General features: G+C 41.4%; 1 protein-coding gene across 1 annotated transcript; it reads right to left on the bottom strand.

Moving 5' to 3' along the window:
- Positions 1–565: 565 nt before the first annotated feature.
- On the bottom strand, positions 566–3955 carry abi3b (ABI family, member 3b). Its single transcript, XM_080873397.1, has 5 exons — positions 3659–3955; positions 3357–3524; positions 2995–3174; positions 2791–2858; positions 566–2417 (listed from the first exon to the last, which is right to left on the bottom strand). Exons 1-5 carry the CDS (start codon positions 3800–3802, stop codon positions 2045–2047), a joined length of 933 nt encoding a protein of 310 aa, XP_080729523.1. The 5' UTR covers positions 3803–3955; the 3' UTR covers positions 566–2044.
- Positions 3956–15377: the final 11422 nt, after the last annotated feature.

Below are 15377 nucleotides of genomic sequence, written 5' to 3'. Positions count from 1 at the left end.
ACAGGACACATTTGATGAAGGAGCGTGCTTATTACTGGATTAAGAATAGACTCAGTGAGCAACATGAGCATCATCATTGTCATCATCATCATCATGACGTCATAAATGCATGAATACTTACTATGTATGGAGGAGGAGGACTGTCATTTCTTAAGTTGTACACAGGAGGCTGAAAATACAGTTCGTAAATGTGAATTACTTCCTCCTCGTCCCGCTGCTGCTCGTCCAGTATAGGGATCGTGTACACAGCGGGAGAATTATTGTGACTAGGTGAGCAGTATTGTCCTGGTTCTCTATTACAAGTTAGGCAACAAAATATGCACACAAGGACGAGGACAATCAACCCAGGAACCCTGGGAAGAGAAAGGCAACGTAATCATTAACTAACATTAATAAAATGAGGTGTTTGTATCAATCTTGCCCTGGAAAGAAATACTTACAAAAAAATAAGAAAGTCCATCAGATTTTTCTTTAAACCTAAGTAAGGTTTAAGAAAAAAGAGCACTTGTCAAAAAATAAATACATTTTCAATCTCATTTTTAACTTTATGAACTTAACTCTTCTTTATGGATGTTATGCAATCAGGTGTTCACTATCTAAGTGTTACTAAGGAGAGGTTCAAAGGTAGATTTTTATCTTCTTCTACTGTCAGACTACAACAAAAAAGAAACCTGGAAATACTTTATATAATATGGCCTACAACTTAAGGTATAATTTCCCTGTAACTACAAGGAATTTAATGTATTTTACTTAAAATTACAATGAAATACATTTACCTACAAATACTTAAAGCTGGGTACAGGAAGCACTCATTTCCTGTATTTAGAAAGTTATGTTTAAACAGTGATGACTTGGCTCTATCATTATATGGTCACATAGGCATGTAAAAGAACAGCTGACTTAGAGAACATCCATCATGCACATCAACATATTGAGTATTAAATAAAAATGTAAAAAGGCAATTCAACGCCCCATGAAATAAGGCGTGAGTATAGTGTTTGCTATTCCACAAAATGACAATGAAATTTTACACTACTTTAAATTACTTATGCAGTACATACATTTATTTACCGTAACATTTATTTACCACATAATTTCTTTGTTTCCTGTAAAAACCTGAGTTGTTGCCCGCCTATTTTATTCTGTTATTCCTACCTTTAAGCATTTGAAGCTTGATATAATTACATTATGATTTAAAATAAAAAACACTGATTTAGTTACAGGAGAATTACACCTTAGTCACAGCACATATTATAAACTCTTGGCGATGGTTGTTTAAGGTAAAGCTAATCAACATTTACGTTAAAACTTCATTTAACACAAACGTTTAATTGTTGCTAACACACTTTATATCACACCTCGGTACAAAATTAAACCTCAACAAAATTTGGATCAAACAAAGTGGAGGACAATTACAAAACATTTATTTTTCATTTTGAATGACATGTAATGACACAGGCTGAGTGTGGCTTCTCCTCGTGATATGGGCCTCGCTAAACAAAATCCATTACTAATAGATTCATCAAATTATTTCCATTTTTAAAATAAAGCTTACCTTCAGCTATATGTAGGTTAAGCAGAATGTTGACTTATATCAATGTACAGCCTTGTTTAAGAAGCAGAAATCACCTAGATTAGAGCTATTGACGCAACTTATCATCAGTTATGCTCTTGCTACACAGTATATTGACAGCTGCGCTGGGCTAAAGTCCACTGCCATTAAAGGTAACAATATGCAGGTGTAATAAGGAAAGGAAATCACATTTTGGGGTGGGGGGGATAAGCAGACAAGGGAGAGCAAGAATCCCTGTTTCAGCTTGTTTTTAAGGAATGCAGTCGAGGTGTTGTTGAGACATGTTGGAGGAATCTGTAGAGCGGCTGTCTGTACCAACAGAACTGCCATTCAACAGGCCGTAAACCACTGCAAGCTCTCAAGCTAAAAAACGAAACAAAATGAATGTTGATCTCACGTCCTTGTTTACAGTCTGAGTAACTGCAAGTAATATGAGAAGTTATTCTACCAAGTACAAGACACACTGTAATGTTACAGTCTTAGGGGAGGTGGGGGCGGCGGTGGCGGCACATTAACAGAGGTGCCAGTGTTGAGATGTGGTGCTGAAAGAAGAGGAGGCGGAGGAGGAAGAGGGGAACCTGCAGATACGGGACGAGGTGGCGACGGGAAGGTGCTTGACGGGCTTATAGCTGGTGGAGGGGGAGGTGAAGGGGGAGGCGGGGGGAGATCTGTGAGCGAGGGGAAGGTGGGCGGAGGGGGGAGGTCAGTGTCCATGGAGAAAGAGGGAGGCGGCGGGGGAGCAGGCAGGTCGGGGTCCAAACAGGCTGAAGAGGCCGGAGGAGGAGGAGGCAGGCTGTTGTTGGTGGGGACTGAGGGTGGTGGCACAGCGATGCCGTGACTGGAGCTGTAGACAAGACATAAACACCATGAGCACTACTGATAACCTGACAGCGAAACTGTGTTTTATAATGGAACAGTCCACATTTGTGAAATAAAGACATTTAGAAGAAGTTGGAAACATGAACGCCACTCATGACCATGAAGGAGACTAGTGCTGGTGCACTGGTGCTCACAGAGACCACTCACACTCACACCCAGGACCTCACAGTGAACCCAGGACATTACTGCTGTGATGTGACAGTGCTAACGACCCCACAAACATACCACCTTTTTCCATATCATAATAGTTAATTTTCATTAAGTTAAGGGTGTTAATTAAAACAATTATGTCAGTGTTTCCATAAAAAACTAGCCACAAAGAGGAAGGGTCTACGTACAAAGAGGTGTCTGCAGCGCTCTGTATGCTGTCTGCAGTTCCTGCTCTCTTTCTGGGCGCTTCAGTGACCTGTGGAGTGAAGAAAAATGAAGGCCACAGTACTTCTCCACATATAACATGTACCATACCGGGAAAACAGAGATGATTTTTCTATAAAGCTTTCATCTAATAAGAAGGAAGACAAGCCTATCAGATTTTTCTTTACCTGAAAACTGTGTCCTATGTTGTCCAGTGTGAAGTACGAGATTGGCTCCCTTGAGTAGGCTTCCTTAGGCTCCTTGCCTGAAGCTGGTGGGGTCATAGGCTTGGAAAAAGTCTTATTTTTGGGGGTAGTGAACACACCGATCTCTCTCCTGGCCACCTTTTCACAGTGGATAGCTGCATCCTGCAAAGCACAGTGGAAACAGCTTCAGTCAGAAAGATGCAAAAACTCTCAATCACATCACTTGTTCCTCTGAGAACCTCTGACAAAGTTACTCTGTGGCTTTAAGCAGAAATGTTACATTGTAAATGACCAGTTTCACATACATGCAGCTAGCACTGTACTAAAAATATATGGCTATTTACCAGTGACAGCAGGTTGATGGAGGACTCCATGTCTTTAATCTGCCTGGCCTGTAATTCCAGCAGTCTCAGCACAGAGCTGGCCACATTGTTAATCTGATAGGTCACACTGGCCAGCGACTGGTTCACCAAAACCTTGATCTCTTCAACCGCCTTGGATTGATCTTCTGCCTGAATTGTTTAAAAATTAATTAAAATGAAGATGATGATGATGATTATAAAAGATCTAAACATGCAAACCTATGAAAACTGTTTTGTTTATATAGCCCTTGTGGCCCTTTTTTGGGAGTGGGGGCATTACTCACCTGAACATAATTGTTATCGCAGTAATCTGCCACTCGGTGGAGGTTGCTGCAGTTATCAACAAGGTCCTTCCTGGCAGCCGGCGCCTCTTGTAATATCTGAGTAATAAGTTCCGAACAATTCTTTTCCTCCGTCATTTCTCCCATGGGTGTCGCTGAAAAAAAGCCTCGTAAAACCTTTAAGTGTACTTGTTAGTATCTGATGAAGATGGAAAAAGTTTTCTGGAAAGAGGCAGCCGAGGCTGGGGAATGTGAGGTCGGTGGGGAACGCGGAAAAATACTGCAGGGTACAGAATTTAGAGCAGCTGGTCCCAGGGCAGGGCTGACAAGTGAGGTCTCGACTAGGACTGCTTAAGCAACATCTGTCTCGCGAGAAACAAACAAACAAACAAAAAAACACACCATTTTTTACATTTATTTTTTGGTGGGGTTAATGTTTTACACGTCCCATAGTTTGCTTGATAAAATAATTTAAAATAATTTTGCAGGTTTTAAGGAGCCCGGATGAAAGTCACTTGTATTATTCGTTAAGTCCACTAGAGGTCAGTGTAGTCTAAATAAAATAACTCAAGGTCTGTCGACGGCGGTTGCCCTCTGCAGTGATAACAACGGTGGGGGTGAGGATGATGATCGTCGCTCCACACGTTTGGATGCAATCTGTGGAAAGCAGGTATTTTTTTAATGATAAATTCAGGTAAGTATAACCAGAGAGATGATGACTTTTGTAATTAGGTTCTTACATAATTGCCAAACGCTTCGCCAAGTTTAAATACATTGCATTGTTTTACATATCCTGTATAAACACATTCAATTCCCCAACATCCTTCTTTGAGTTCTGGGTAAAAGTTCACAAGTCCCTGACTCCAGGTTTCCAACAACTTTGCGTTGGTTTACATGCTTATGCCCTTTTTGGGGCCATGCGATAAACCACAAGAAGAACTGACCTTAACTCCAGTTATTTTGAGTTTGATTACAGCCTTTTATCTAAACAGTAAAGAGAGAGAGTATGAATCATCATAATACTGCAAGATATATGTAAAAACCTTATGTTGTCTTGTTCTGATCACCCATTCACTTCAAATTATTTCTGACACGTCACTTGAAATATTTCCTACTACTGGATTCACTGCTTTAACATTTGTAGACGATCCCTAGAGGCATCATAAGAATCCCCTGACTTTCCCCTAGTGGTACCATGAGTTTGACATTTGGACTGTATTTGAATCTTAATCACGATTACCTACCATGGCACTTGATACAGTTCCCTGGAGTTCATTGAGGAAAGCTGCAGACCAGCTACTGAGTTAATAAAAACAAAAAATTACAGTTAACAAGAAACATCAAGAGGCTGTGGAAAGGTGCGTCTGTACCAGGAGCATTTGCTTTACTGCCACCAACACAGGGATGGTTCTAATTTGACAAAACAGCTCTGTGATAATCGAGCTTTCTTGCTGCTAAGGTCTTGTGAGGAGACCCTGACAGACGTAGTTAGAAACCCTTTTGGTTCCATGCAGCTTCAAGCCCTAATCACACTTTTATCCTGAAGTAGGAGCCATCGCAAAATAAATGTATTCTTTCTTTATCATTATTTTAACTGGCATCTGCTTTTTTCAGTCTTTCACAGCACATGAGATTATAAATTGAACTATAAACATTTACGGTACTGAAGTTAAAATGATTAATTGTCCCAGAGATATCTTGTTCTTTTTTTTTTATCTGGTTATAAATTTCTTTATCTTTTAACTTGAGCCTAGAATTCAAGTCATGCTTATGTTTGGCTAGTATAATAGATTTTTGCCACAGTGTGTACAGTTATCAGTTTAGCTGATATTACAGAGTTATTAGGAGCAGTGGTGACTGTTAAGACGTTTTTGATAACTTTATTTCTTTATTGGATATTTGTTTCACAAGACTAATACTCAGCGCAATATCAAAGCTATCATATGATTAATGAACTCCATCTTTATCATTTAATTTATTTTAATTTGTCAGACATTTGATCTTATTCCTATCCTTAGCTTGACTTGAGTCTTAAAGGCTATATTTTAATTGATATGTAAATTCCCTCCAAATTTGTTTGATTTTCTGTGTTTCTGCACTCTTTGAAAGGACTTAAAAAAGTAACACAGAAACGTGTTGTCACATGTGCAACACCTTTTGCGTGAATTTTGACGCAACATGTGTAAAAAATGCTTAAAATTACCTTCAAACAACTTTCAAAATAAACACGTGTGTGACAAATCTGACACAACGTGTGTTGTCCCTGAGCTGATGCAACACGTGTTAGCACTTAATGTGTTGTTGTTAATACATCTGTAAGAGTGCAGGACGGGCTTTTTAAGGCTGGCTTTCATAAGCACTATACAAAGAACATTTCTTCCTCTTCTTTTTATTTGGTTATTATATTTGGCAGCGTTTGTGTGCATGCGTGCCATCATTCTGTCTGTAACCACAATAACTTTGAATGATGTTTTGAATGAATTCTGATAAAACGTTTAGGGAAGTAGAGTTAACCATCAAATAAAATTTGCTGACGGACGTGGGTTACTGACCTGGTAGCCTGGCTGCCTCTGGGTGGGTCCGGGATGGGAGTGAGGTTCTGGGGGCGCTCCGTCTCTGGGCTGGGGCCCGGGCCGGGCCTCGGGGGCTTGGGTCCTGGTTGGTGTGTTGCCGGGGTTGTGGGCGGGTGGGTGCATGGGGGCCCGGCCCTGGAGCAGGGTGCCGCCGGTGCGTCGAGCCGCCTGGGGGGCTCTTCAACTGGTGGGGGGGATGGTCACATCTTGCAGGAGCTTTCTTCTCTTCAGGAACTCTCTGCAGGAGGGGGAGATACAGGAGAGGTGGAGGAAGATCTCAGCCTGGGCGTTTACCGTCTTATGTAGTCTGGAAGATGTGTGGATGGTGGGGTGGGTGCAGTTTTCTCTGTGGTGGGGTTGGGTGGACTGTCCAGGGCTCTGTGGAGCCGGAGGGCGCTACTGCACTGGGCCCCGGTCTGATGGGCCTGGGCCCCCCTTCCCTGGCGGGTCGCGAAGGGTGGGAGTGCCTACTGGGGTCAGCGGGGGAGCTGGCCCCAGGGAGGGGTTACCTGCCCCTCCCTTCCTTCCCTCCCCATCTCCAGCTGCCTCCCTCTTCCCGCTCCTCCACAACCACCCACACATGCAGGGCCTTGGAGTGGGGGTATGTCACCAGGGTGCAGAGGAGGCTACCCCCCCCCCCCCTTCTGGCTGCCTCTGCCTCAATTTTATCCCACAACTTAGACATTCACATTATTCACACTCTCATTACACATACATATAGGATCTTGGGGGTGGGCTCAATTACGGAGTCCAAATTACCATCAGGGTGTATACCTCACCCCTGACGTCGTTGCCCACCTCTCAATTTTAAATACACTTAGTCATTGAGGGCTAGCAGGAGGGACTATGCGCTTACCTGCTGCTCCTTGGCAGGTAGCTCCAAGCCCTCCTGGGTTTTAAATGCACCTTAGAACACACATGCATCAACACTACAATGAGCGGGTGGAGGGAGGTTTGGAGTCTTCTCCCACCCCCATTCTCTGCGGCCTGCTGGAGCGGGAGGGCTAGTAGGAGGAGTTGGCCGTCCGACTGCGGTCTGGGGTGTGGGGCCTCCCTGCTGCTGCGGAGTCGGGGTGGTCTGCCTCCCCCCACCGCAGGGAAAAGGGTAACACCACCTGGGTCTGGGTGCAATTCCCCCCTCCAGGGGCAAGGGTACCTAGACCCGGTTGGTAGAGTACGCTTGGGGAGTGTGATTGTGTGTACAGCGTCTCTTTATGTCTGTCTCCACGTTGGTTGAGTGTGGAGTGAGTGCATATGAGAGCATGAGGGTGGGAATGGATGTTTGTGTCTGTGTGTGCCTGTATGTCTGTGTCTATATGTCAGGTTGGGTATCAGACGCCACCTCTCTGGGGACACCTCAGGCCCCCCAAGGTTTGGAGGCCTATCTCCACCCACCACCACTTCCCCTGCCGGTGGCGGACTCCCTCAGACATCGGTGCGTTGGTGGTTCTTTGTGTCTGGGGGTGGGCGTCCGGGTACACACCGGCTCACTCCTTGGCGGCCGCTTGTCGGGGCCTGGGGCCTGGGGCTCGCTCGGGCCCCTTTGGAGGTGGGGTGCCCCCGGCCTCTCGGCCTGGGGCTCGGTCACTCAGGCACAGCTGGGGGCCGGCGGAGCTCACGGGCGCGTCACTGCAACTCCCCCTGACTTCTGCTCCGCGGCTGCTGGGCGAGCCCTCATCTGGGACTCTCCTCAGCTCTTACTGGAACAGTGGCGCGGCTGCCCCTCTGTTGGTCTTCCATGGTCTCTTGTGTTCTGGGGGCCTCTGAATGTCTGGAGTTTTGATCTCCTCCATACCCGCTTCACACCCTGGAGGACGGGGCTGTGGCCCCCCCACACTCCCTAGCAGATCATTACATGGAGAAACCTTTGGAATGCAAGCATGCTGATCCACACAGGTATGCACACATACTCAGCGCAATATCAAAGCTATCATATGATTAATGAACTCCATCTTTATCATTTAATTTATTTTAATTTGTCAGACATTTGATCTTATTCCTATCCTTAGCTTGACTTGAGTCTTAAAGGCTATATTTTAATTGATATGTAAATTCCCTCCAAATTTGTTTGATTTTCTGTGTTTCTGCACTCTTTGAAAGGACTTAAAAAAGTAACACAGAAACGTGTTGTCACATGTGCAACACCTTTTGCGTGAATTTTGACGCAACATGTGTAAAAAATGCTTAAAATTACCTTCAAACAACTTTCAAAATAAACACATGTGTGACAAATCTGACACAACGTGTGTTGTCCCTGAGCTGATGCAACACGTGTTAGCACTTAATGTGTTGTTGTTAATACATCTGTAAGAGTGCAGGACGGGCTTTTTAAGGCTGGCTTTCATAAGCACTATACAAAGAACATTTCTTCCTCTTCTTTTTATTTGGTTATTATATTTGGCAGCGTTTGTGTGCATGCGTGCCATCATTCTGTCTGTAACCACAATAACTTTGAATGATGTTTTGAATGAATTCTGATAAAACGTTTAGGGAAGTAGAGTTAACCATCAAATAAAATTTGCCTTACATCCAGTAAAGTCTACAAGGTCAGCTCATGTATTGGTGGGAAATTGACAAAAAGCCTCAGAAGTTTAGTGTTCATTGGGAATATATAGAAAGCACCGTATGCAGATTTAAAATATGTCCCATTTGACCTCTGACCTGTCTTTAGAAGCCAATAGAATGACCTGAACATAAAGGCATTTGAGGGAATTTCATAAAATCACATTACAATAAAAGGTTACAGTCAGGCATAACATTTCAAATATGTGTGCAGTGTTTCTGAATAAGTCTAATTTTTAATAAAATAAAATAGACTGATGATCAAAACCTTTTTTTGCTTGCTAGCATTACTAAACATTTAAACCCATTTACTAAACAGTGAAATGAATGCTACAAATGCATTATATGAACAAAAATACAAATAATAAAAAATAATTATACTTAAAATAATGTCAGGTATAATACAATTGGTTTCAACAGGGCAAATAACAAAGGTCAGATTTTTTAGGCTTTATCTTCAGTTGAGCAGATCTTTCATTTCTTTTGTTTTATTTTTATTGATCGTTTGATGAATGCCAACACCAGTTCTGCAAATTGTGCCTTGTGCTGCAGCAGCACTTTATCTAAGCTCCCCAGTCATGACAAGCAGTAGTGATCCAACACACTATGCCAAGACAAGAAGTTGTGGGCTCACAACATAACATACTACAGAGCAGCCGAGGAAAGGGAAAACACTCTATACTTACCTTTCTGCACTCTCACTGACCTCAGACATTATGTCAACTTAAATGCACAACTGTGGTGTTTTAACCTGTTCATTAATGGTTGTGACTGTGCTTCTTTAGTCCTCTCGGTACTGGAAAAAGAAAAGGTATGTGTGAAGAGTGTTAAGTAATGAACAAGTTTGCTACTTTAGCTTTGACCATCTGATAAGATCTGAACTGTTGCTTTTATCAGTGAACCCCAACCCACTGCAAATGAGTAGTATTCAAATCTAAGTCCAACGTCCATATCGGTCAGGACAGCACAAACTGCTGTTTTATGGTCTTGTTTACACCGTGAAACTATTCAAGTGTGAAGCTGTTTATTTTTTAAAATGGAATTGCTTGTAGTCCCTCAAAATACATCCCATTCACTAGAGGGCATGGAAAAATATATTCTTGGTCATTTTAATTAAATATCAAAGAACCTGGTAGAAGCAAGCCAGGTTCAAATGTGTAGAGCAATGCTGGGACTAATATAACATCAACAAACCCGAAGAAGAAGTCATATAGTTTAGGTTTGTAATAATTGCAAGAAAAGTGAAATCGAGCCTCTTGAACTGAACAAATCTACGGTCCCTGGCGCTGGTTCATGCTGCATACTTATTTGAACAGAAGCAAAAATTTTAAAAATAAATGTTCTGTTGACATTCTATGCCTGGGTGTATTCATGAGGGTTGAAGAAACAGTTTCCATAACATTTAAAAATATTTTCAATTTGACGTTGTTTATATGGAGCAGTGTTCTCCTCCGGTGCCTTTTTTTGGGCTATTTTTACTTCTGTTGGCATGTTATCGCTACCAGCTGTTGAAACCATTGCCTGGATGTGGTTCATGTTGCACTCAAGGATTTTTTTTGTGCAACATTGCTCCGATTAATGCCCTGCTTTGATACTTCTATGAATCTTAATGAAAGGTTATTTTGGCTGGGCCCTTGTTTCCCATGGGGCTGCAGCAGTAGATAGACAACCATGTCTGATTTTTATAACAGATGCTCTTCATGACGCAGCGCTCCTATTTATCTCTGCTTGGGACTGGTACTAGGAGTAAACTAGCCTGAAATCCCCCTGATGCTTTTTTTTGAGTCATGAACTGGAGATCTCCCATTATTCACTTCTTCTGCTTCACTCTCCATGTGTTTATACACTACTTTGCATTTAATCATTAGTTATTAATAATCCCTGGCTCTCTTCCACAGTGTGTTTTCTGTCCTATCTCCCTCCCCTCTTCCCTTCACCAATCATTGCAGATGGCTTCAGCAGAAACTCGAGCCTGATTATGCTGAAGGCTTCTTCCTGTTAAAAGGGAGTTTTACCTCCCCGCTGTTGCCAAGTGCTCGCTGATAGTGAGTTGTTTGATAGTTGGGGTTCTCTCTGTATTATTGTGGGGTCTTTACCTTACAATAAAACGTAATTACTGTTGATTACTGTTGTTTTGATTTGGTGCTATAGAAATAAAATGTAATTGAATGCGTTAACCACTACATCACTGTGAAAATTTGCTGACCATTAAAAAAAAAAAGAGAGTTCCTTTTAATGCCAGGATTACACCTACCAAGTTTGGATCAACTGTCTTTGAGACAGATGAAAGAATAACAGACGTATAGAGATTCCTTTATTCATCAATAAGAATAAGTCAGACAAATGTTGATTCATCTGGAATAATAATAATAATACAGATGCCTAAATATAGTTTAGGTTGTTGTAATTGTAAGTGAAGAAACTCCATCCTTGTTTGGCTTAATGTCATCCTATACGCTACCATACCTGCCTGCATACACTGATACACACATACAGCCCAGCAGCTGACATTTCCAACATATAGCTGCAGGGCCGGCCCGTGGCATAGGCCGTATAGGCAAATGCTAAGGGCGCCGTCCATCAGGGGGCGCCACGCCAGTGCCATAAATGTTGAAAAAAAAAAAAAAGTTGGTACTATTATTTCTAAATACAAAAAATAATCCCACGTTAATTAAAATGCAAAGTAAAGCTTATTTAATAGAAACATTATTTGTTACAACATTACGCTAGAAACATTATTTGTTACAACATTATGCCCCCCCTCCCCGCACGGTGCGCCCCCTCCCTTCCCGTATCATGGTTCCTTTTGGACGTCACCACATCAAAAAATCAACACAAGATGTCAAAAAGGCCAAAACTGTCAGGTGCCCAGGGAAGAAAAAAGAGAGAAGAAGAGGAGGAGAAACGAGAAAAAGACAGAGGTAGGTAACGTTAGCCTACATGAAATTATTTGTCTGAATGTGATAGTAACCTAAATTTTTAGGATTAAGCTAATGTTACATGATTCGCTAATTGCTAATCAATAAATAGCTAGTTAACTGTTTTAACGTCAGTTAATATTGTGGAGGGGGCTAAATTGTTATGGAAAATAATAATGTAACGTTAGGTAATTACAGTACTCCCACCTTTCCCACCATTCCTCATTTGTATTCATCTTTTAAGCAGGTGTTTTTTGTTTACATTGTTATTGCCTTCTGGTTAGCTAACGTTTACCCTGCAGGTAATAGTCACTTTTCCACCCCTGTATATATTATAGTTGTAAGCCTAGTTGTTAAAGTGCACATCATTAATGTTAATTAAGCAATATCACATGAGAGGGAATGCTGTTTTTTAATATGAGCACTGCTGTGATTCGGTCAAAGATAATCATAACATAACATTCTCATATGATTTTATACTTTTACTTTGCATTCTGCTATTCAGCATTTCACTGTAATGATGACAATAAATTGAATCTAATCTAATTTGCATAAGAGTTAACATCATACATATATCTCTTTGGTTTTTCATTTATATTATATCATTTCATTTTATTCCTGGAATCACATGTTTTTATTATTAGACTTTAATACTCAGTGGTGTCACATACTCCTCTCTTCAGATGCACTGTTGAAGTTTCTAAATCCCACCCCTGTTTATTGTGTTTTATTGTGTTTATGTATGTAAAATTTATTGTATTTCATATATTCATTTTTTATTTTTTGTATTCATTTATTTATTCATATCTTTTTTTATCTTGTTAATTATTCTGATTGTGAATTTGCTTTCTTTAAGTAAAAAAAAAAAAGGTCAAAGACAAAGCTATTCGGTTTCTTGTGAGTACATACACTACACTGCCGATGTAGGGGGGCGCCACCTAAAATCTTGCCTAGGGCGCCAGATTGGTTAGGGCCGGGCCTGTATAGCTGTATGTGAAGATTGGATATTCTGGGCTATCACAGTTTCTCCACACTTCACAGACTTCCATTAAACGAAAAGCCAAATTTAATTATAGTTCTAGGGAGTGCAGGAAGATTGCATTAAAGGGACACATATCACACAGAGACACACACAAAAAAGGCAGCAGTTAACACTCTTTCATTGTCTCTCTGGGTACGCGCAACTGACAACTCAATTCCAGTTAGTCTTCCGGCACCTGCTGCCCTAGTCTTAAACAGTTTTTAGCCTATGAGCCACTGGCTTACAAAAACTCAGAACTTTGCGTTTGATGAATTTCTTTTCTTATCACAGCTGTGTCATTATTTCAGGATACAATAGCTTTCTTTACACTTTATATAGATTGTGGTTTTCTTAAGTACAGTCAGTGTCACAACAAGATGCTATCAGAAACACGTGTGAGGACATGAAAAGTCTCTCACCGTCATACCTGATTAGATTTCCATCAGCTCAGCTAGGAAGTGTTCAGTAAATAAGTGTTCAGGGTCGTTGCACGTGCTCAGCATATGGCGCACGTTTTCAAAGAGGTCAGCAAGTCCAAGCGCAGGAACATTAAAAGCTCTTTCAAGATATCAGCTATGTGGTGTGGTAGATATCTATGACTTCTAGTTGCCTTAGTGAGATCGATGGAGATTCACATGCAGGACAGTACAACCTAAACTGCTGTCACACAGTTGCCCACTTAGCTCCAAAGACAGAATGGCTCTGATTTAACAGTCGGTTCGGCTTTAATTTTCTGTTACAGGGATCATCACTGCGGTTGTCATTTCAATGTTAATTACCTTCACTGGCTAAAGTGACCCGATCATAATAAGCTAGCCAACGTGTTATAGCTCACACAAAGTGCTCAAGAGTTCATTTACCTCGTAAATAAAATGTCAGCATCAACTCAATTACAGCTGTTATCTGCTTCAGAGGGAAGATGTTATCAGCAGGAGTGCAATAATTTCCACCAGTATAGCCATCTGGCGAGACATTAATTTTATATCCCCCCCAATCCTCCAACCCCCTTAACATAAAAGGATTAGACATTTTAAAGCCCTAATCTATTAATTTACTGTAGTCATGTTAAAATCAAGGTTAATGACTTTGCTAACTGTCTTTAACAGCTGTTATAAATCAAAGTACATGATGCCGTAGGTTAGTATGAAGAAGTATAAGCTGCAAGCATAAATGACTCTTAAACAAGCAACTGATGCCTTGACCTATAGAAAAATATGATTGATCGAGGTGCCTTATTTAAAACAAAACAGTAAACTAGTGTCTTAAGAAAATGTTGTTCTTCACTCGATCCCTTCCATCTGCAATACAAGATCAGGCGGTTTAGATCAGATGTTTCATGGCCCCATTTAGTCACTGCACTCACTACCTGTGCTACCCAAGTGGCTTAAAGACATAATCCCTCATTTTGTCACAGGACTCTAGAGTGCATATGATAAAACAACAACATCAACAACAACAAATCAAAAACAAAACAAGCAAACAAAAAAAAAAAAATCTGATTTCCTTCCTTAAATGTCAGGTTTTCAAACTTAACGCACATTCACATGTGGGCTCAACATCAGCAGCAGCGATGCTTACATCTTAGCTTAAGAAACGCTTTGAAAAGACATCAGATCTTATTGGATATCTATATTGATATGAACTGGATCTCTTCCCAGCTCCTGGACAGTCTGAGGTGCAACCTGGTGGCCATCATTTACCCAGAACGATAATGTTAAAGGCAGCATGTTCTCCACAGCTTCTCCAGAGCCTTTTACATCTGTCATATGTCCTCAAGGTGAACCCGCTCTCATCTGTGAAAATCACAGGGTGACAGTGGTGGACCTGCCAGTTCTGTTTCCTATGACAAATGCCAATAGCGGTGAGCACAGGTCCCTCAGACCACGTTAAAATCTGTTTCTGATTGTTTGGTCAGAGACACTCACATCAGTGGCCTGCTGGAAGCTATTTTTAAGGGCTCTGTCTGTGTCATACAAAATTCCTGTTATTTATGTTCCTCTTTGCACAAAGAAGCAGATACGCATCCTGCTGATGAGTTGAGGACCTTCTTCAGGCCTGTCCAGCTATCCTAGAATCTCCTCCATGCTCTTGAGGCAGTGCTGGGAGACGTAACAAACCTTTTAGCAATGGAACATACTGATGTGCCATCCTGGAGGGGCTGGACTACCTGTGCAACCTCTGTGGGTTCCAGGTATCACCTCATGCTACCAGTAGTAATGCTGACCCATTGCTGTTTTGGGGTTTTTCTCATAGTTATCACTCTGTTGTTAATTTTTATTTACACCAAAGCAACTGAAACAGTTTAAAACCCCCTTGCTGCTTAACTGACCAGATCAATAACCCACAAGTTGAACTGACTTGATACTATACTCTGATTAAAACCGTCCCATTCATTTTTTCCCCCCGTAGCCAACACATATGATATAAAAGTAAGAAGCAGCAACATGCCCTTTTTAACACTATGATTAATTTTTTTCCAAGATCTCATTTAAAGTGTAACTAAAGTCCGGTGAATGATCTGCTGCTTGGTAGCAATAAAGCCAGCTGACATATTTCAGTACTGTCTCAATGTAGCTTCATGTCACATAAAAGTGTGAATGTAACAGCAACATAATTTACCTTTTAAGGGGACTGTTTTGTTTGTGCAT

This window comes from Rhamphochromis sp. 'chilingali' (genome assembly GCF_963969265.1).
Source record: "Rhamphochromis sp. 'chilingali' genome assembly, chromosome: 22".
Lineage (NCBI taxonomy): Eukaryota > Metazoa > Chordata > Actinopteri > Cichliformes > Cichlidae > Rhamphochromis > Rhamphochromis sp. 'chilingali'.
This window is presented reverse-complemented; position numbering and strand designations above follow the sequence as displayed.

Bases quoted from the DNA above. Each gene is read 5' to 3' on its own strand.
- abi3b (XM_080873397.1), bottom strand. From the start codon at position 3,802: ATGGGAGAAATGACGGAGGAAAAGAATTGTTCGGAACTTATTACTCAG. The intron at 3,175-3,356 runs GTAAATAGCCAT...TGTGCTTTGCAG, and splicing joins CCATCAACCTGCTGTCACTG to GATGCAGCTATCCACTGTGA. The intron at 2,418-2,790 runs GTACGTAGACCC...TCTTGTCTACAG, and splicing joins AGCGCTGCAGACACCTCTTT to CTCCAGTCACGGCATCGCTG.